The sequence below is a fragment of the Lepisosteus oculatus genome, chromosome 4 (genome assembly GCF_040954835.1).
Source record: "Lepisosteus oculatus isolate fLepOcu1 chromosome 4, fLepOcu1.hap2, whole genome shotgun sequence".
NCBI classification, from domain to species: domain Eukaryota; kingdom Metazoa; phylum Chordata; class Actinopteri; order Semionotiformes; family Lepisosteidae; genus Lepisosteus; species Lepisosteus oculatus.
The window spans coordinates 65823897-65839469 of NC_090699.1; the positions used below are offsets into that span (position 1 = coordinate 65823897).

General features: G+C 58.8%; 1 protein-coding gene and 1 long non-coding RNA gene across 3 annotated transcripts in view; one reads left to right on the forward strand and one right to left on the reverse strand.

Annotated features, from left to right (window-relative positions):
- The window catches only part of sema3h (sema domain, immunoglobulin domain (Ig), short basic domain, secreted, (semaphorin) 3H), a 40229-nt gene extending 30021 nt beyond the window's left edge, over nucleotides 1-10208 (reverse strand). The window contains exons 1-2 of one of the 2 annotated variants that reach the window (XM_069189606.1): nucleotides 9805-10208; nucleotides 9156-9445 (exon numbers count right to left, since the gene is read on the reverse strand). In XM_069189606.1, the coding sequence (XP_069045707.1) occupies nucleotides 9156-9273 (118 nt within the window). In that variant the 5' untranslated portion in view covers nucleotides 9274-9445; nucleotides 9805-10208. Of the gene's footprint in view, nucleotides 1-9155 lie in introns of both variants that reach the window. The other variant, XM_069189607.1, reaches the window with a different exon arrangement.
- A 2845-nt stretch (nucleotides 10209-13053) lies between these two features.
- On the forward strand, nucleotides 13054-14265 carry LOC107077444 (uncharacterized). The gene is made up of 2 exons (XR_001478466.2): nucleotides 13054-13255; nucleotides 13415-14265. It is a non-coding gene; the product is annotated as an uncharacterized lncRNA (long non-coding RNA).
- Nucleotides 14266-15573: the final 1308 nt, after the last annotated feature.

Here is a 15573-nt window from a genome sequence, read left to right on the forward strand (position 1 = left end):
GAACCCACATGAGCCGCAAGGTGAGCGCCCCCTACTGGCCCCACTAACACCTCTTCCAGCAGCAACCTTAGTTTTTAGAGGTCTCCCACCCAGGTACTGACCAGGCTCACCCCTGCTGAGCTTCAGTGGGCTGCCAGCTGGGAGTTGCAGGGCGATATGGCTGCTGGCTTTAGCCAATCAAATTCGTAAAATTGACCAGATCACCTTCCTCAAGGTACATTAATACAGAGAAAGTGCTGAAGAGCTTTCTGTATCCCTCCGTGTCTCACCTACAGCCTCACAGAGCGCAGTGAAGGCTGTGGAGGCTGACCAGGTTTCGCGCTGTTCTGAAAGGCCTCACAGCAGCCTGGACCCAGAGCCCATCCCAGCCAGCAACACTCCTGCACAGGACACACACAACTTCCCCTCCCCTCCAGACTGGGGAAGGCAGCTGGAGCGCCTGGAGGAAGCCCACGCGAACATGGGGACGACATGCAAGCTCCACACAGACAGCACCCCAGCCCTGGAATCGAACCCAGGGCCCCGGCGCTGCGAGGCAGCGATGCTGACCGCTGAATAAAACTTCTGTGGTCTTCCTGCAAAGGAAATAATCCGGACCCTGGGAGCTGCTGACCCGGACCAGCCTCTCAGCGGCACACTTGTGCTGCCACGCCCTGCTGCTCTCTCGCATCTCTCCCCACGCCAAGCCTGAGCACCACAGCAGAGCCTGCTGAGCACTTTAATGGAGGAAGGGTCACAGCTTTCTGCCCCAGGGATGTCTTGTTCTGCAAAACTCGACTTTTTCTCTGCAGTGTTGGTGCCCCTAGCAAACGCACAGCGAAGATTTTGCACTGGACAGAAATAGAAATTCTCCAGCGTGTCAGTGCTTCCTCTGTCACCTGGTGACCTGCCTGTCCGATTTCACGCCACCTTGCTTGGGCAACAGCTCACAGGCCTCACCCCTGCCCCCCAGGTCTGCATCCGTGCTCCCTCCCACCCCTGATCGGGGTAAGAAGGGAGAGAAGGAACCGAATCTCTTTAGTGTTGAACAGAAAAGACTACAAGGGAATTTCCCCCAAGGCCCTGAGGAACCCAGCAGACCTCTTCAGAGCCAAGAGTGAGAAACAGACCTGAGGACACAGGTGGCAACTATGTGGAGGTGCTGATAACAGCAGGCATTTCTTTACACAGAGGGTCTACAATGTATGTATACGGGATAGAAAAGCACAAGAAGGCAAACTATGGCCAAGCCAAGTGAATGCAGAGCCAAAGCATGGAAAAAAGGCAGCGATTCTGCGGGCGCAGACAGAGCGCTGTTTTTCTGTGCTCAGACCGCTGGCACGCTCGACAGAAAAATAAAACTGCTTCCATTCCAGAAACAAGCCAGGCGCTCGCCCTGCACTGAGTCATCTCCCTGCCGTCCCTCCTGCTTTTGCAGATGTTTATGCATCAGAGAAAAAATGATTTCCTTTGCACACAGCCCCGGGCGTGTCCGCGGAGAACACCCTCAGGATGACAGAGCTCAGCTTGCAAGGGGCTCTGCCCCGCGCCAGACCGCGAGGGTGCGAGCCGCCAGCGCCGTCCCCCGCCGCGGCCCCCTTCCCGAGATCGATTCCAGGCCTGCCGGTCGCAGGGTGAAACTGGGGCTGCGCTACGCCTGAGTTCGCATCACGATGATGAAGTCGCGCGTTCCTGCGGGCAGGCTGGGGAGCCTCTCCCTGGAAGCCCAACACCTGCTCTCTCGCTCTCCGCAGTCTCCCCCCCCCAGCTCAGGGAGCTCCCAGAGCTGGCCGCGGGGGGGGTTTCTGCTGGAGCGGTAAGCTCCGCGAGACACAAAAGACAGTAGGAAGCCATCCTTCACAGGGAACTGACTCGCTGGCGCTCTTGGCCCCGACATCCGCAGATCTGAGGCTGCAGCAGGAGCGCGGGGGCCTGGGCGGCCGGCTCTGGGGCTGTGAACGCCTGTCTGGAGGCCCAGCTGGCGACAGGCCTGTCCCGCAGGGTCCCCCGGGGCCCCAGCACAGCCCTGCTGACACGGGAGGCGCTGCTCAGATCACACCGCACGGGGTAACGGAAGATCAGTTTCCCTTCAGACCCACACCCACGGGGACACAAGCGGAAACCAAGCAGAACTGGCTTTTAAAACCGAGAACAGTTTCGCTCCTTTACGCCAAGGGTGGTGGGAGTCTGGAACGCGCTAACCAGCCATGTTGTCAAAGCTGGTCCTTTGGCTTCTTTTAAGCAACAGTTGGATGAGACCACTGTAATTAACTGCTAGCAATTAAACAAGCCTGCTCTCGCGCGTAATGCTTCTGGTGTTCACACTGCAAATGTTTCACATGATTTAAGAGCTGCTGGCTTCCGTTGGGTCTCAGTGCCATCAGGTGATAGCTGTGCCCTGTGATCCAGCCCAGCCTGCTCTGGAGGTCCCCTGGAGGAGGTCCGGACCAGCACACGCACAGACTGCGTCGTCACCGCGTGGGAGAAGAGGAAGAAGGGAGCTGTGCTCTCGCTGTGCCGTGGGAGTCTGGGTGCTGACTCGAGCGAGAGGGGCCAGGGGTGCAGCAGCGGATATTGCCTTTCCTGTTTACTCTGCGCTGCAAAAACACTGAGCTTAATGAGCGAGCGCCCCCCGCCCTGCCCCCGTGGGTCGCATCAAAGGCTGACCTCGTGACCCACGACCCCAGGCTGCAGGAGTCAGCGGACAGGCCGGAGCAGCGCGTCCTGGAGCCCAGGGCTGATGCCATTCCCAGAGCAGCTGTCTGTGTGGCACTGCCAGGCCTCAGTGCCGCCCCTGTAGAACCGCAGGAAGTCCATCAGGCCATTCAAAGAGGTCGTCCACTGGGGTGGCCAGGTGTGCGATTCTCCATCTTCAGGTGGTTCGGAGGATTGAAAGCTCTGCGAGCTCTGCAGCTCCTCCTCTTGGGTCTGTTCGCCGAGGAGCTAACAGCACTTGTGTGCTGCTTGTAAGACGCAGCTGAGCACGAGCACGGGGCTGGATCCAGAGTGTCAGACAGTAAACATTCCCCTTCTGGGTGCCAGAAGCAGAGTGTTACAGAGCTCCGGCTCAAGCAGCAGGGCGTTTGTATGACATCCCGAAGCAAATATTAACACACTCAGCCTTCTGCCAGCTGGCCCTGTCCCGTCCACAACAACAACACCGGAGAACGCAGTCCTTGTTTCCAAGCACAGCAGTTCACTGAAGAAATTTCCCCGGCTGCTCGAATGTAAACTCAGGTGAAAATGCAAGATTTGCTCGATTTCCTACATGGAAGAAAACATTCTTTTTCTACTCCACTGTCTGTGCAAACCTACAGGTCCATTTCTAATTTCACTACAAAGGTTCACAGGGCATTAGTGGGAACGAGATGCTGCTGTACACATGCACAGCAGAGCGCAGGAAATCATGCAGGTAAGAACGTGCTGAAACCCAGGAGAAATTAGAACTGTCGTGATGGTTTCTGTGGGACACCTTCATGACAATAGACTCAGTGCATAGTAGAGCCACAGGACCATGAACCTGTCAGCTGTCAATCAAGTGGCAGCTTCCCTTTGGGCAGCCCGAGCTGAGCCCCAGTCTGACCTGCACAGCCCCCCTCTCACCAGGCCGGGGGGCAGAAAAACAGAGCACCACGATGGCTCTTCCCCTCCGAGAGATTGCTAGCTAATTATCCCTCCCGTGCTGGCGCTCGGAGAGCCAGCGCTTCCGTAAGCGGTGCACATCTGTGTGCAATAATGACGCAGGCCTGTTTTCCAGGGATAAACACCACAAGGAAAAACAGCAACATCTGCGATCCTTCCCCGCGCGGCGCAACACCCTTCGCAAGGCTCGCGCGGACTGCGGTGCGTCGGTGCGTCGGTGCGTCGGTGCGCCCGCAGCCGGAGAGGGTGGGCCGGCGCCGCCGCGGACCCCTCCCCGGAGAGGCAGCGCTCCACGAACGCAGGAGAGTCCCGCAGATCTGCCGACATGGGCCTGGCCGGAACATTAACTCACTCACTCCTGCGGAAGCACTTTCCTGTCACTGACCCCGGCACGCCCCGGGCAGTCCTGAGCTCTGGGAAAGCTTTTCCGAGCCCATCCTCTGGGACAGGCACAGCGGGGCTTCCCAGCTCCCTGTGAGCTTCCGACTGTCAGCGGCTCGGGAGCAAGAGGACGGTTTTTCAGCGAAACGAATCTTAAGGCATAGAGCTGGCAGCACCAGCCTGACTGACGGGCGCGTGAGAGAGCCAGGAGGGATTCCTGAGCCACAGGTACAGGGTCTCGTCTCAGGAGGTCTCGGCTTCTTAATTGAACCGATTAATGCAATTAATGCAATGTCCTGCAACCGAAAGGCCACTGCGCTCGCCAAGGCCCCTCCCACACCCTGATCCGAAACACGGGCTGCTGTACCGTCCCGCACAGGCAGGCTGAAGGGGCGGCCAGGTGTGGGTCTGTATGTCCGCCCCAGCAGCTGGACTCGGAGCCCCCCGACGCCCGTGACCATCCCCCAGCAGGGTCCCGGGCCAGAAACCACCCCTCGGCGGAGAACGCGTCCCGACTTGCGTCTTCTGGACTGTGACAACGAGAGGCCGCGTGTCGGCTCAGGCAGGCCTGCAGAACAAATGTTTTGACGTCCGTGGGGGTCGAGTTTCACATTCCTGTCTCTGGGCCCGGCTTCTTCGGCGCAGGAATAAAAACAGACAGTGGCACGGCCTGCGCCCCCATGAGGAAGAGGGAGATTTAGAGCGCCCAGATCTGCGCTGACCGGAGACTTCAGATGGCTGAGCAGCAGGCAGTCGCATGTCCCATCGCCCCACCTCGGCTCAGCAAAGGCTGCTGTCTGGGGGCCGAGGCCGCAGGTCCTGGAGGAATGAGGAACATTCCTGCCCACGTCCGCCCAGTTCGCTCAGGTCCCAGAAACAATGCCCCGTTTGCAAAGCAACATCACAGCCCACTGCAGTGCCCGCCCCCCACAATGAGTCCAGGTACACTGCGAGAGAGGGATGGCCAAGAGGAGACCCCAGGAGTCATTCCTCTGCAGCCCCATATCCGAGGGACCAACCTCACTGAACCCTGTGACTGTGGGAAGAATCGGCAGTGGTGCTGCAGGCCTGCTCAAGACAGCGGGCCAATTCGCCCCGACCTCCACACCGGGACCCCGGGGTGAACGGGTCTGCGCTGCCCCGGGACCCGGCCCAGGCTCTGTGAAGGAATGTACAGGCTGGAGACCTGCAGCATGATGGATGGGGCATTTAAATCAATGACAACCAATTTCACGAGCTCTGGGATTCCTTCAAACCCAGAGTGTCATTAAGTGTAATTTCCAGCGCGCTGTGTTTCATGCGCTGGTATTTAGGAGGTGGTTTGGAGGGGAACTCACTTGGCCGGCTCACAGAAACACAGAAGTTAGGGGTCTGTGTGCAAAACCACAGCTTTCTATCTGTTTTGAAAGAGTCACGCTCTCGGCTCTGCTGCTCCAGGGCTGGGGAATGAATGAGTGGCTCTAAGCCCACCCGGAAGCTGGCAAGTCAGCCAGCACTGTCGAGTCCTGTCTGAAACCCCACTTTTACAGTACATGCTGGCTCTCAACTCCGTTTATCGCATTAAGTTAGGGAGATGAAGGAGATCTTAAGAAGGAGATCTTAAGGAGATGGGTCGGGAGAGGCGCTATATAATTTAAAGATTATACTTGCTGTTTTTTTACTTTCCGGGCTGCTAAATTCCTTAATGCAATCTTACTAGACCCAGTCCTGGAGCAGGAGGCTCAGACTCACTGGGCTTCTTCACAGCGCTGACACATGACCTGAGGGCTTTCCTCCAGAGAAGGGACCCGTCACGTGTCTGGGATGAGATCTGGCCCGGCTGGTGCTGGGCATCCATCCCGCCCCGGGGCAGCTCAGCCCTCAGCGAGTTCTTCCTAATTCACACTCCCTGCCCTGGCCCAGGCGACTGGAATGGACACCTTCTAGCTTACAGACACAGACACAGGAACAGGGAATGGGTTTATTCCCTGCTGAACCGAGAAGAGAGAAAACGCAACGTTTCGGCTGTGGAGCCTTCTTCGGGTGTGTGGGGGGACAAGCACGCCCACGCACGCTGACGCAGCTACCCACCTGATCTAATAAACAGGGTGGGCACCTCGAGGGTTTAAACCTTTGTCTGAAGTTAAGTGGGGCAGTTTCTTCAACATGATTGAAGTCCCGGATCACTCAGATCATGCAGCGCACCCGAGCTCCCTCCATTAGCCCATTACAGTGCCTTTACCACACCAGGGACCGCGGGGCCGTCAGGTCAGACACGGTCCGCACTGGGTGGCCTGGAGATCAGGGCAGGGCTGTGCTGAGGGGGCTGGGCCACTTCACAGCCTCCACCGATTCCCAGGAACGGCTACGTGCGGGTTCTGGGGGGCTCGGGGGGCGACAGCCATCCTGCTCCCCGCTCTTTTTCCTTTTACGGTTTTCCGAGTGCTGTTTCTCATCCCGTTCCCTGCTGGGAGTCTGCATCCCAGCAGCGCGCCAGGGTACTTCAGGAAGCTGTGGCTTATTTCCTATGGAAATGGGCTTATCAAGGAACCAATTACACCTCATTTTCCGATGGTGGTCTGTGATTGCAAACTGAGGCCAGGGAAAGAGACTGACTGTACACATACAAATACACACACACTCTGATACACACTCACAAATACAATCTGATACACACATCCGGATACAGCCACACAAATACACACACTCTGATACAGACTCTCATACACACACAAATACACACACACAAATACACACAGCATGATACTCACACACACCCTGACAGCACCCACACAAATACACACACCCTGATACACACAAACACTTAAATACACACACATGAATATACCGTACACTGACTGCACACACTCTGACACACACATGCCTATACAAATTCTATACTCAAACCTGCTACTACACACTGATGACCACAGTAATACCACACAGATGCCAATACACAAAAAAACATTCCCTAACACAATACACAATCGCTCTTCTTTTCGTACTCCTGGCTCTGAGACAGCTCACTGACTCTCAGGCCTATTGTGATGTACTGCCCTCTGAACTGAAACTCCACACAGTGTGAAACCCGACCGGGAATAAGTCCACTGAATAAATCAGTTCAGTCCACAAAAGAAGAAATAATTTCCACTGTGGGACTGCCACTGTGGGACTGCCCCTGCACACTGTGCTAGGAGAAAACCAATTTCTAATTCAGAGTCACACAGGCCCGAATTCGCTTCCCATCATCCCACTGGACTCCAGCCCAGCTGGGGCAGAACAGCGCCTCCTCCTGGCCAAGGTGACTTTCCTGCCCCTGAGCAAGCGCCCGACTCCAGCCGGACCGCCCCGTCACAGTCCTGACGGATTCGCTCCCTCTGCTTGTCTGCGGCAGGCACACTGCTCCTCAAGCGAGCGCAGCGCTCCTTCAGGAGTGAGGGGGGGTGTGTTTTATTAATCCCACTGTTTATTGGGATCCGACGCCCTTTCCCCCACTGTAAATAAACACAGTAAATAAAAAAAGGCCAAGTAACTGTCCGCCAGCCGCGGTCTCCCCCCCCCCCCTCGGACCCAGGGGCAGCCACAGCGTCAGGCGCACGAGGTCCTCATTAACGGGTCCGGTCCCAGCTGTCGGCCTGCTCCGGGAAAACACAACTGTGGCGCGGGCGGCAGCGAGAACAGAATGAAAGAAAAGCCTGTTTGTTTTGTGTTGTTGTTGAAAAAAAGAGAAAAGAAAAACGCTGTTCCCCCAAAACAGGGTCATTTGTCGTGCAGTTGCGGCGGGGCGCTCTGTGAGCGGCTCTTCCTCCTCCTCCTCCTCCTCCTCCTCCTCGTCGTCAGAGCCGCCGGGACCCCAGCAGGACCCCGGCGGCGCAAACGAGGAACAGGTGGAGGAGCCACGCGGAGCTTCCGTCCGGGGAAACAGTGGGACTAATTGAGGATCCGGTTTCCGGGCCGGGCCGAAGCGGACCCCGAGAACCGCTGTCAGGCGCCGTTTCCCCCGGGAGTATGGGGGGGTGGGGGGGGGTCTCCGATCCAGTCCCCATGACCTCAGCTCACGCAGTGACCTTCTGCGACAGCAGGTCATCAAAAGGTCGTGACCTTCAACCCCCAGCGGCGGTCGGTGCCGGCAGAAGGGATGTCGCGGGCTGGGCCGGGCCGGGCCGGGCCGGGCCCACGCGTCCCCCCCTTCTGTCCCCTGCCCCACAGCGGTTCGTCTCCCCCCCGCCTTGGGGATGAAAGGGGCTGGAAAGCTGGACCAGCCCCCGAAACGCTCCGTCCCCGTCGCCTCCGCCTTCCGGCAGCGGGACTCATCTGGGACGTCAGAGGACACCCCGGGAGCCCAGCCAGAATCTCCTCGCACGGGTGGGGGGAACAGGAGCCCCCGTGTGGCGGCGGGGGGAGAACACGCAGACTCCACACACAAGGTGTGCTCTTCCAGAATCCCAGCCGGCACGCGAGAGCCGCGACTGCTGTGCCAGCGGGAATAACTACTCCACCAGGGCGCCACGCAGCGGGAAAACAGAAATCTGGGTTTTCCTGACAGGACACAGCAAGCGCCCCCTACGCGCGGACACGAGAGCGCCCGGCCGTCCCCGAGCTGACGACAGGACAGGCAGCAGCTTCCTAGATTTCAGCACTTCTGCAGTCCTGGTCCCAGACCCGGAGCCCACAGTGCAGCGCCGAGGCTCCGATTGCTGGATTCCAGCCACCGACCCGGACCCCATCGGAAAACCGTCCTCGCTCGCGGCCAGAAACAGACAATCGCTACAAGAGGGAGATCAGGGCACAGCGGGGCCGCAGAGCCCTGCCCAAGGCTTCTCCCCCGCAGCCCCGACTTACCTGCCCCAGGTCCACCTGCCCCAGCCCTACAACCTGCCCTCCAACGCTCCCAGAGCCGCAGAGCAGCCCGGAGCTCCCACCTGCCTCCGCTGACCCCAGTATTCCCCCCGACCACCGGAGCGCACCCCCCGTCCTGCGCACGCAGATCGCCCCTCGCCGAGACCGACACCGCGCCCCTCGCGCCAGGGGCAGAGAGCACGCCGCGGGCAGCCCGGAGTCCCGCTCCTCTCCACTCGCGAGTGTGCAGCTCTTCCTCTATTCTCCTGCACGCCCGGTGTATCCCAGTGTATCCCGGTGTATCCCGGTGTATCCCGGCGCGTCCCGGCTCTTACCTGAGAAGCTGAACTGCAGGCGCGGCTGGGAGGGCCTCCAGGCCAGGCCCCCGGGGGTCCCCAGGCAGGACAAGAGCAGCACCTCCAGAAGCCCCAGCATGGCCGTGCGGCCCGGCATGGCGCTCCTGTCTCACCCTGTCTCAGCAGAGCTCCGGGCAGGACGGTCACAGGCCTCCCTCTCCGAGCCTCTGCCCGCCTGTCTCTGTCCGCCGCAGATCCCTGTCCACCACGCCTCCGGCCCCCAGGTCCGCTCCCGAACGGTGCTCGTGTCCCAGACGCGGGAGCCACAGCTGCCGCAGAAGAGGAGAGGAATTCCTGCTCTAATCCACAGTCCCCCCGGGATCCCAGCCCTGCCCTCGGCAGTTAACCCCAGCGGCAGCCCTGCAGACGGGGGGTCAGAGCCGGCCGCTTCTCCCAGCGGGCGGGCGAGCGAGCGAGCGAGCGTGTGGGGAAGAGTTAGGAACACAGGCACGCGGAGGCAAAACAAGTCTCTCCGCTATCTTATCTGTCCTCTCTGCGCGCCTCCGGCGGGCGGTCTCCGATCACACACGTCTGGGTGTGCCCCCCGCCCCCGTCTGGTGGCCCGAAGGCTGGTCCCCGCTGTTCCGGTGCCACTCCCCCCCCCCCAACCTCTCGCACACGGCCGCACCTCCCAATCTCAGCGCTCCGTCGCCCCCCAGCAGGGTGAGGAAGAGGAAGAGGGCTGGGGCAGGAGAGGGCTGGGGGTCCACTGCGGGGTGCCCCACATCTCCACTGCCTTGGCGACTCCCGCTGTGTGGCCCTCGAGGCCCCGGCTCTCAGCAGCACCTCCGCAAGCCTGCTCCCAGGGAAGGCCGCCTGGAGCTGCGTGTGGGGCAGCCTGCCTTCCTCGTCCTCCGGCTCGCGCTGACCTCTGCGCCGGCTGTAGCCACAAGGTCTTTCCAGGCTGGCCACTGCTCAGCTGCTGCTGCTGCTGGTCTCCAGGACTCTAGGAGCTGCACTTGCTCTGAACAGCTCGAGGTGCCTGTTTAAATGCTGGATAAAAGTGCTGGAGCGGAGAGAGAGGGAGAGAGAGAGGGAGAGACAGAGGGAGAGACAGAGGGGTCCGCCAGGGGGGTATGCAACACGCCACCAGATCGGACAAAACTGGGACCTGCCTGACTTCACACATGTCGGAGAGACCCGTCGGTGCCGACACCTCGCCCCACCACCCACCTGTCTGTCAGAGGAGGCCGGGAGATGGCAGGGGTGTCTCATGGGGAGCAGGGTCTGTCACCCCAGAAACTGCCAGCAAAAAAACTGGGTACACATATGGGTGGGGGGGCTTTGGTTTAAACTAATCATACAGCAGGCACTTTGTCAAAGCAATCAATGAGCCGCACAGAGCTGCAGAACACTGTGGAAATTAAAGAGGCGCGACAGAGCAGCAGAAATACTTGAATCTGGGGTTTGCAGGGCCCAGAGGCCCGCAGCCCCCCCTTCCCCAGCCTGCACACGCTGCGGCGCGGGAGGGAAGGTGAGGCCTCAATCATTCACCGCCGCTGCGGGCTTGCGGTCCGACTTCCGCGCTCCCCTCCCCGCTGTCCCGCTGTCCCGGGGGAGTATTCCTGGGAAGCAGGCACAAAAGGAGGGGGCTCTCCCCGCGCAGGCTGGCCCCACCCCCTCTGACCTGCGTGGGCAGGCCCTGCGGACAGGGGGTTCGAGGGCAGTCGCCCCTGACCGCACAGGGACCGAATGAGCCCACGTGCCGGACCGGGGTGTGTCCGCTGAGGATGAGGGTCAGGGTCCTTCCGCGGTCAGCCTGGCTGCCCCTGAGTGACCCGAGTCCACCCCAGCGCTGGACATCCTCCACCCGCCCGGGAGACCTGGGTAATAAGGAACAGGCTGAGCAGCGCAGGCCGCAGTGAGTGACCACTCCTGTACAGCCAGAGGCCACAGTGCTGTGAGTGACCACTCCTGTACAGCCCAGAGGCCACAGTGAGTGACCACTCCCGTACAGCCCAGAGGCCACAGTGAGTGACCACTCCTGTACAGCACAGAGGCCACAGTGAGTGACCACTCCCGTACAGCCCAGAGGCCACAGTGAGTGACCACTCCCGTACAGCACAGAGGCCACAGTGCTAAGGTGAGGAGCCTCCCTCTGTAGTCAGGAAACAGGAAGGGTCCTTCAGTCCAAACCTTCCAGAAACAAACAGGAGTCCAGCGAATGAACAGCGATGTATCTCACAGCAGCACTGTGTGCAGCCTGAGCACCTGGGTAAACGTGATGCCACTGATCCCGGCTGCAGTGTCTCCGGGGCGGGGCGCTGTCAGGGCTCTGATGTCAGCTGGGAGAGGAGAGCTGGCTATCTCTCCCTGCAGCCCCCTGGCAGCTCTGATAAAGCTCTAATCAAACACACAGCACACACCACACAGCACTCTCAACATACAACACACCTCACATCACACACACGATGCACAAAGACACTCTCCACACACACAACACACGTACTACACAGCACACAGAACAAGCAATCCACACACACAAAACACACACACACACAATGCACAGCCCCGCAGAGACCCCCTGGTGGAGACGCCCGTCTGCAGAGCCCACCGAGCGTGGAGAGGAACTGTACCACCTGCTTTAAGCACTTCTGCAGAAGGGGCTCTCAGGATACAGCCCAGGCGTGTGTGTGTGCGTGACGGCCATCTGCAGACCATGGCTTCACTCTGCAGGTAACTGCCAAAACCAAGGAAATACAGATGGGCCGCAGACTCGTCTATTTCACTGTGCTGCTGAGCGTCTGACAGAAGGCATTCAGCTCTGGGCACCCTGAAGCCCAGCACCCTGAGCACCTGAACTACAGCACCCTGAACACTGGAATCCCAGCACCCTGAACCTCAGCACTCTGAGCCCCAGCACCCTGAACCCTGAACACACGCAGTGACATCAGTCCCTCCCTCGCTAGTGAAAGCAACTGTTAAGAAAGCCAAAAGGAACCCAGTAACACAATATTTCAGAGCCCCGGTTTTTATTTTGGAAAGTGCTTTTAAGAAAAAAAAAAACAATCAATTAAAGGCAGAGGCAAACAGTTAGTGGTTTCTGCTAAAGGCCGTATGATCGTGTTTCATGAGAGTTATGCGCGGTCGGTTCTTGTGGGGATCGGCGGAGGAGCAGCCAGGGGACCTCGGGTTCCCCGGAATTACAGGCTTCGCCACAGCGAGAGCGGCGTCCAGGACGCCGACTGGTCAGCACACGTCCAGCCGGACAGGAGTCGCGTCCTCCGCAGCGCTCTCGCTGACCGGACCCGACGCGACACGACACTCCGGCGGGCTGGCAGGGCTGCTGTAAACGTGTCACGCACATGAAGCTTATTCTGCTTCGACTCGAAATCGATCGCGGGGGCGGGGGGGGGGAACACAGCAAAATCCAACAGCGCCGGCCGGTGGACGTCTAAGGTACAGTCACACAGGGCGGCTGGGTCTTTCTCCAGCGCGCAGCAGCCCGGCTCGGCTCCGCTCCGCGCCCCAAGGCCGAGCGCGCAGCGCCCCCTGGTGGAAAGTCCGCTTACGACAGGAGGAGACGCGGAGCCGGGGGTTTTGCTGGTAGTTCAGCGGCTACGGGCGGCAGGAACAGCGGTGTGACTCTCAAGGCGAATGCCGCCCTGCAGCACACAACAGCCCCGCGTTATACCGCCCCGGTGGCGCACCTGAAGGCGTTTCAACAGCCGCACCGCTGTTTTCGTCTTCCTGCTGCCTGTGCGTGGATATCGACGCGTGTGCAGCGCCGAGGACAGATGTGGGAGCGGTCGCGCTGCACCCCTCGGGCGGCCGGAGAGCGCCTTTTAATTCGGGTGTCCAGTCTGAACGTCCTCCTCCTCCTCCTCTCCGCAAGGTGGCGCTGCGGGACTGCGGCACGCGGCTCGCTCATGGGGGGGGGGGGGGGGGCGGATTCCCAGCAGGATGGGGGGGTTCAAATATTGTCACCCCGTGCGATGTCAATTGAACCACGGCGACATGATATCACCTACAGCCTCAATATAATTGGGACCAGCAGGTGCGGGAGAAAAGTAAAAGAGGCGCCTACATCTTAAATCTTCCATAAAATAATTAAAAAAATGCAACGATTTGCTTTTAAGGTCAGTGTTTCACTCTTTCGATGATCGTGGCCGGGGCAAATGTTGTCTGCTAGACATGCTGCCCTTCTATAAAGTTACATGCCTGCACGCACGCAAACACGCACAGGAATGTGTCTCTGGACAGGAGCCGGGTCGGTTTACAGGTTAATCTTTCAGCAGGGTGCGGCGCACATCCATCTGACGGAACAGCGATCCCGGCGCCATTCGCGGTGGCGAATACTGAAGCTGCTCTCGCCAGGCGTGACGTGCCCCCCCGTCACACACGCAGACCCCGGGGCGTGGCGTGGCGTGGCGGCGTTTCTGCAGGAAACCCTCGGCCGAGTCACACGGGGCAGGACCGGGGGAGAGCCGGGAGGTCAGTGCGTCGGAAATCGCAGCAAAGAGACCCGTCTGACACCCGGACCAGCGGGGCCCGTTGTGTCTCCGGGGCTGTGTCTCTCCAAGACACGCGTGTGGGTGGGCCCTGCTCGTCCTCGTCCTCGTCACGCACCCCCCTCCCGTCTCTCCCGGGGGCGGGGCCGCGGTGACCTCATGCGCGTTATAAATAGTCCCGCACGCCGAGGCTAAGAATAGCCCGGTATAAAAGGCGCTGAGCTCCGCGCTGAGCTCACTCCAGCACAGGGGCTGGGAGACAGGAGTGATCGGGACAGGAGGCGGCGGATGAGTGCAGCTCTCTCGAAGTCTGTCTGTCCTCCCGGCCCGGGGCGCAGAGCTGCTTCTCCCCGGGGTGGGTGTGACCTCCTGCCGGCGCTGGAGGAGGAGGAGGGGAGGTTAATCGCTTCCTTCCTGCCCGACGGCCGCCATGAAACCGACTGAAGCGTCTCTCCCCTCGCTGTCGCCCTGTCAAACAGCGGGCCTTTATTTCTCCGTCTTCTCGCCCAGATCAAGACACCAAGTAGTTTTAACTCCCGCCCGCCTCTGGAAGGATCTTCCTGACCGCATTGCAATCGCCGCTCCAGTAGATCGATGCTTTTAAATCTCGCCTTCTACTTAACATGTTTTAAGTTCTTCATCTCTCCCCTCCTCTTAGTTTCTTATCTTCATCTGCTTCTGTTGTGTGTTCTGGATACTATACGGGGTTTTATTGCATAATTGATGTAGAGCGCCTCGAGAGGGCTCTGTGATGAAAGCTATACCAGACTGAAACTGAGTGAGTGGTTAATTGATTAATTGAACCCCTCACTGCCCAGATCTTTCACAGACCCTGACCCTCACCTTGCGGTCACTCCTCTTGTCTCTGAACGCAGCCCTGCGGGGGCAGTCAGCAATCATATTAATAATTATAATTCCTTAAACGTACTTAGCAGCCTCAGCCTTCCCAGGAGTCTCCCCTCCATCTACTGGCCAGGCTCCCACCTGCTGGGCTCCAGTGGGCTGCCAGCTGGGAGCTGCAGGGTGATATGGTAGCTGGAGTTGCAGGCATGTTTCCCAGTTTCTGAAGGGGAGGCTGCGTTTTGCCAGCGTGTTTTTGTGCTTTTAGATAAACTCCCCGTTTGTTGACAACACTGTTGTGACAGACTCCCCAAAGAGTCCTGGTGGTCCTCAGTATCCAGTGCAGGGGTACCCCAGAAAAAAGGTTCCAAACCATTCAGCTTGTCTCGTCTGTTCAGTAGTTAGTAGCGTGACCTATAGGTTTCTTCAGATACTCCTGGGAAGGCTGTTCCACACCCCCACAACCCTTTATGTAAGCACCCACCTCCTATACTCAGTTGTAAAGGCTCTGCCCTGTAGGTTAATCTTCTGTCCTCTAGACCTGTTTCACTATTCAATCTGAGCCGGTCAGTGTGGGACACTCCCTTCAGACTAAAGAGACTCATTTCCTCCAGCCCATCAGTGTGGGACACTCCCTTCAGACTAAAGAGACTCGGTTCCTCCAGCCTGTCAGTGTGGGACACTCCCTTCAGACTAAAGAGACTCATTTCCTCCAACCCATCAGTGTGGGACACTCCCTTCAGACTAAAGAGACTCAGTTCCTCCAGCCTGTCAGTGTGAGACGGTCCTGAAAGTGACCCAGTTCTCTTCATTCTCTTACTGTGATTGTATGTGGTTGGTTCTTCTCTGGGCCGATTCCAGAACAACAGTTTATTTTCTATAACACGGTGACCAATATTGCACACAACATCCCAGATGAGAGCTTACTTGTAAGCTATACCAATGCCTCTTTAATGAAATGCGACGGTTTTACGAATATGTATCCCAACTGTGTGTGTGCCTTTTTAACCTCTACCTTGTCCAGAAGATGTAACCAACATGTCCACATAAGCACCTCTTCCGAACGAGCGTGGGGGGGAATTTCGTAAAGAGAAAAACAGCCCCCG